Source organism: Nannospalax galili, unplaced genomic scaffold, assembly GCF_000622305.1.
Source record: "Nannospalax galili isolate Female #2095 unplaced genomic scaffold, S.galili_v1.0 scaffold243, whole genome shotgun sequence".
Lineage (NCBI taxonomy): Eukaryota > Metazoa > Chordata > Mammalia > Rodentia > Spalacidae > Nannospalax > Nannospalax galili.
Genome location: NW_008353490.1, coordinates 9,368,138 through 9,374,280, shown reverse-complemented (window position 1 = coordinate 9,374,280; position 6,143 = coordinate 9,368,138). Strand labels below are relative to the sequence as shown.

Here is a 6,143-nt window from a genome sequence, read left to right as displayed (position 1 = left end):
CCTGTCCCCTCCCCGGCCTCCCGCCCCGGTCCCGCCCCTGTCCCCCCGGGTGTTTCCGGGTTTACATAAACAAGCAGCTCGCAGCCTCCCGCTTCCGAGTTTTAAATAAACTCTGCGCGCGAGCCCGAGCGCAGCCTGGGTGACACTCTCGCGTCCGCAGGACCCCGCGCCCCGTGGGACTTCCCCGTCCCCGGACAGGACACCCCGTTCCCAGGCAGGACTCCCAGTCCCCAGCAGGACCCCGCCCCGCTGGACCTCTGTCCCCCGCTGGACTCTGCGCCCGGTGGGACATCCCCCCTCAGCAGGTCACTCCGTACCCCGCAGGATCCCGCGGGACTCCTGTTCTCTGCAAGACCCGGGTTACGGGTAGACGCCCCCGCCCCACAGACTAGATGTCCACGCCCCAACCTCAACCTCGGCGCAGCCAGCCCGGATCACTGTCCATACACAACAGCCGAGGTCCAGCTGAGCGGTCCTTAAGGACTTGAGCGCCGGGCCAGCGGGGCTGGAACTGCGTCGTAGACCCGCCACCCAGCCTCGCAGCTGGTCGTCGGGTTCCCGCTCAGCTTGGTGCGCTTTCCGCAGCCATAGGAGGTGCGGTGGGTCTTGCTGATCCCCTGCACCAGGAAAAAGACCAAGGCTAGTGGATTAGTCAAAAAGAAAAGAGAAGAGAGAAAAGAAAAGGAAAAGGAAGGAAAAAGGAAAAGAAAAGGGAAAGAAGAAAGAAAAGAAAGAGAAAAGTAAAGTTTCAAGCTGTGGCCCCTCTTGGCCTAAGACTTCCTCTAAGTTGCTGCCTGGGCCAACTGCCCCCGCTAACTGGCTAGGGGAGGAGGAGGCCTGCCTTCAGAGAGGCTTCCAGTAGCCCACCTCAGGAATTTTGCGACTTCAAGCAGTAAATGTTGGGAAATAACATTTTCCAGCCTCTTTACCAAAGAAATTACCTGAAAGTGCCAGGGAAATAGGTGGGTTCCTGAGGGCTGCTCTCTCCTTTATGTTGATAAAGTCCTGGGCCTAGGTGCCTAGAGACCATCCAAGTTTACCCAGAGCAGCCCTCTGGCTTACAGCAAATCCTGTTTTCCTGCAGTAAGGCCGCATTAGTCCCCCAGCTCCTAAAACATTACATACTCTCGTGTCATGACATCGTAGGGGTGATTTCAAAGCTCTCAAGAGCTGAGTGGGTGCTGGAGGTTACCCAGCCTGACACAGAATAGCTTGTGCAAAACAGTCAGAAGGAAAGGCTGGGCCTGTGGAGTCTCATCCATCTTTTCCTGTTTCTCCCAACTTTTTGCTCTAACTTTCCAGGTGTCTTGGCACCACATAAACCAACATCTGGAATACCAGGAAAATGGTGGCAGAGCAAGAGAGGCCAGCATCAGAGCTGTGAGGGAATCAGGAAGGAAAGGAGGAGAGAGGTCTGTGTTAGTGTCTGCCACCAGATGTTAGTCCCCAGGTGGTGGTGGTGTCCCCCTTCTGCCCTATGGCCCTGGGTCCTGGGGGATGGCTTTTTCCAGAGGCTTACTTGAGTCTCACGTGGGCTGCCACCTCTCCCAGGACCCTGCTCCAATAACTGTTTTTTCTCCCATGATAAACTATGGTTCGGTCTGGCCTGATTTAGTTTCTAATAATAGTTCCCACTTTGAGATGCATGTTGGAGAGTTGTTTTGTTTTCATTTGCTTTTCTGCTGACCTTCAGGCAAATGGAAGTTCTATGTTCCATGGAGAAGCCTCGATCTCATTTTCTCCCTTCAGCCATCTTTTCACCTCTACCACAAAGTTACAGACTCATCTGTTTTGACTAAAGCTTTTCGATAAAGATACAGAGAACCTGGCTTACTCTGCCCACATGCCCCTAGATTCAGGGATCACAGGAGGGGAGCCACAGGGCTCTTCTCTCAAAGGTTGATTTGGTCCCTTCCTTATCTATGTCCCCAGATCAGGGGTCAGAAATGCACAACTCCTGTGACACCACCAGCCCCCTTCCCTATCATTTGTATAGTGTGGAGCTTTGGTTTGAATTCTGGTTTGTCAGTTTATAAGACACTCCAGTCTTGATAGAAGTGTTTAGCTTGGACCGCTTCCTCCCAAAATGGCAGGATATTAATGGGGTACAGAGCTCCACTGTTGGGTGTGATGAAGCAGGACACAAGGCCAAAGCATTTTCTAATCTGGATTAGGAAACAATGTCATGAAGCTAAATGGTTAGAGAACAGGGCAAGCTTTGTTCAGTTCTGGAGAGCCTGTCGAGCATTGTGTGAAGCAACTCTTGATGCAAGGCTACCTACAGGCCTGTGTTTCTTGGAGTTCTGAACAGAGCAGCACAAGGCCTTCAGAAATGGCCAGGCCTGATGAGTTTCCATCCAGATGCCCATCAAGCTAGAGGGCCTCGGAGAGCAGCTGGTGCCTAGGTCAAGGCCAACTCAGGAAGGACGGGGTGTTCCCTATGGCCCTTAGCAATGGCAGAGGCTGATCTGCTGCACTCATTTTCCTTCCCCTGCATGGGTTGGCCTGTCTCTGGACGGCATCACATTTTCTGTTTAATCCAGTTATGTACTGTCTACAAAATATACCAATGCAGTTTGATCAAAGGACATTATTGCCTCTAGTCCATTGCTTCAGCAAAGGCATTTTCAGACTTCCTTTCCTAAGTAGGAAACACAAGAAAAAACCACTACCCCCCACAATAGCTTTTCCTTTTGTACAAAAAAAAAAAAAAAAAAAAAAAAAATTTTGTTTTTTTGAAAAAAAAAGATTTTGTTTTGTTTCATTTTGTTGGGACAGAGTCTTATACTGTAGCTTCAGACTGGCCTGGTACTGGCTTTGTTGTGCAGGCTGGCCTCAAATTCATGGCATTCCTTTTATCTCAGCTTCCCAAGCGCTGAGGTTACACCTGGGATTACAAATTGAGCCATCAAACTGTGCTTTGAAGAAAAGATTTCTTACTATGAAATGGTAATTCTTCAATTAAATAAATCTAGGTTTTAGAAAACTTGTTTTCTAAACATTGATAAATGTGTGGAGAAATAAAAGTCAAGGAATTCAAAATCTAAACCAACAAAAACATTGCTAAACTTTTTTTTATAGCAAGAGCTCTCCTAAACACCAAAACATCTCCGCACATCACATCATTTAGGCATTCTTTAAAGTTAAGCGGAATGGTAAGAAACAAGCAATATCTGCCTCCTTTGATTCAAAGTTCACAGAATTCTTTCTACCTCAGACATGAGACTCTGAAAATTCTGATCCTTTTGTGCTGAGCTTAAGGGTCTTGAGTTGAAAGATCAACTGCCTCTATGGGGACTGCTGTCCCAGTGCAAGGGCCTGACACACTCAGAGTCCTGCAGGAAGCTAGGGTTTCCTTTCAACCGCTTGTCTGAAGGATGGCCTCCCTTGTAAATTGAAGTGCCCCAGTCCTAGCAGGGGACCAGCTTGCTGTCAGTAATTTTAACTAACATACTTCAGAGCCAATAAGGAATGAAGAGATGTGGCTCCCAGGTTCCATCTTAGACAGGTCAGGTTATCTTAACCTCCTGCTGAGAGGCCAACCATCCTTTACAACGTGTTACAAAGACACCTGCAGGAGCCACATGTTTTATAAAAATTATTTTGTTGGTTCTTTTAAAGGGGCATAGAAAGTCTCTGAGGGAGAGTATGGAGTACATGCCAGTGCATATTCTTTATCTTGAGGCAGCAGCTGGAAGCCTGACAGTCCTTCAGCTTTTCCAAAGCATTTTTTCTAAGGCAAAACTTTCCTCTAAATGCGAATGGCTTGAGTATTGGGCTATGCTCAAAGGCAACATTTGCCCACAAGCTTGAGAGATACCTATAAACCTGAACCACTCCAGGACAGTCGTCTAAGCCCCTTGCTTAGTGAGATGTACCCAGGATTCGACCAGGTTGGAAGAGTGCAAGGACCCTCAAACTTTGTGTCAAGGAGTTGCTCTTCACACTACAAGGTAGTCTTGTCTCCCTCGGGAAGAAAGTGGGTCCTCTTTCCTCTCCAAAGAAGCTTCACTTCATCCCAAAGTGTTCTTAGTGGTTCTGACGACCCTCCCTCACCCCATCCCCAATTCGCACCCATTTGAATTGAGTTTCCCCAGCGGAGATCGCGGCGATACTAAGCCATGCTCAAGTTCGCGCTCGAAAAGAGGAGACACCTATTGGCAAGAAAGCGCGCTAGAAATCAGGGCTACGCCGGGGAAACACCAGGGGGACACCCTTCCCAGCGTGTGCCACGCTGTCCTGTCGGACGCCCGCGCCCCTCCCTGGGCGCTCAGACCAGGACCCGCCACAGGGCCCCCGAGATGGGCTCGCGATGGGGACGGGGTACGGACAGCTGGCACCGCGGGGCCAGGGCACCCTGGGGCTCAGGGAGGGGGTGCAGAGCTTACCTTCCTCCGCAGCCTTCATGGTGCCGCCGGCGGGCGGCGCGGGCCGCAAAGTTTCTCCGCTCCCGCAGACTGCGGCCGGAGGGCCGAGTGGAAACTTGGAAGGGACTGGAAAGCTGGTACTTGGCATCCACGCGGCGGTGGCGGCGGTGGCGGCGCGCAGCAGCAGGAGGAGCAGGAGCTGGCGAGCCGAGCAGCCCGGGCCGGGCTCTGGAGTCGGACCTCTCCCTCGCCGACACGCGCGGGGCCGGGCTCAGCGCCGCGCGCCGCGGGGAGGTGGCATAGGGGGGTGCGCGCGTGGCAGGCCGGGTTGCGGCCCGGGACTCGCCCTGGGGTCGGAGGTGTGCGCAGCTCCTGGGAGCCTGCGCCGGGCGGATCGGATTAGCACAGCGACTCTGCCGCCCAGTTCCGAGCCTGTCGGTCACACTCTGACGCAGGGCCGCGCTCAGCCTTCCAGCCTTTTTAAAGCTGGAAAACACCTCCCTGGCCTCCCGCCCGCCCCACTGCTCCCGCGCCCCCTCCCTGCAGTGACATCACGCCCCTGCCGGCCCGAGCCGGCGCGGGGCCCGGGGGACTAGTCGCGGAGCGCCGCCCTCTGCGCCGTGGCCGCTGCTCGCTGGGCAGGCGGGGCGCCCTGGGCAGGACAGGGGCACCCCGGGGTAGAACGGCGGGGCGCACTGGCAGGGCAGGGGCTCACGGGGGCAACACGGACTAAAGGGACGGGAAGGGGCACCCAGAGGTGCGCCGAGGTGCACAAGAGGGAAGCTAGGGGCGCGAAGGGCGGGAAGATGAGCAGCAGGAGGAAAAGGGCTCATGAGGAGAGTGGGGAGATATTGGGGCTGGCGGGGACGAAAGGGGAAGAAAAGGGCGAGATCCAGACGACCTGGTCCACGCGGGTATTCAGAGAGAGCGGCTCTCCGCTCTGACGGACTAGGGGGTACAGGCGGCGGGGGAGGGGTGCGGAGACGCCTTGCATGTTGAAGTCATTATGTAAAATCGCAGGCTTCCCTCTCTGTGGAAATTTGGAAAAGCGCTTCCACTGGCAGGCCGGAGAAAGGAAATTCCCATCCCGCTAAATTACTAACAGATTGCATGGGCGTCCCGGGACGGCCAGATATTGTCATTTTTTACTCTGTAAATATCTGCGCGAACTAGATTACTGACTGGGGGGCGGGGGGCAGGGCGTCCTGGAAGTGCATCCCCTCTCCTCTGGGTCTTGGCCGGGGTGTCGGCTGCCCGTGGGGGTTGGGGAGTGGGGACAAACCAAGGGACGTTTTGAGGCGCGACTGTGAGGTTTTTATGTGTGGAGAAGGCTGGTACTGGGGAACTTCTGCAGATTCGTCCCGCGTCGCTTCACACTTTTGCTCTTTCAAGACTCCCCGCATTTCCTAGGGCTCAGTTCAGCTGCCAAAACCCGACCGTATTTTCTTATTGGCTTTGGATGGAAGGGATGGAGGGTTAGGCGGTTAGAAATGTCTGGTGTATAGAAATCATAAATCTTTTGGCCGGCACCTTATGTGCTTTAAAATAAACCCAAGGCGCGGGGGGGGGGGGGAATTTGTCTGCTGTGGGGCGGGGAGACTGCGGGGCGTTGTACTTCGACAGTGGGTGCTCCGAAGGACTTCACACCCCTGGACCTAGGGAAATCTGATCCAACCAGCGAGTGGAGCCAACCAACTGGTCCCGATGTTAAAGAATAGGAAAGTGCTTGGCAAAAACCCATCCACTCCACCAGAAGCATCTATGGGCTCTTTCCAA

General features: G+C 53.7%; 1 protein-coding gene across 4 annotated transcripts in view; it reads right to left on the bottom strand.

Moving 5' to 3' along the window:
* The window catches only part of Nfatc1 (nuclear factor of activated T cells 1), a 121,758-nt gene extending 116,880 nt beyond the window's left edge, over positions 1-4,878 (bottom strand). Inside the window, exon 1 of one of the 4 annotated variants that reach the window (XM_017802607.2) lies at positions 4,389-4,878. In XM_017802607.2, the coding sequence (XP_017658096.2) occupies positions 4,389-4,515 (127 nt within the window). In that variant the 5' untranslated portion in view covers positions 4,516-4,878. The remainder of the gene's footprint in view (positions 1-4,388) is intronic. The other 3 variants (XM_029554823.1, XM_029554824.1, XM_029554825.1) reach the window with 3 other exon arrangements.
* Positions 4,879-6,143: the final 1,265 nt, after the last annotated feature.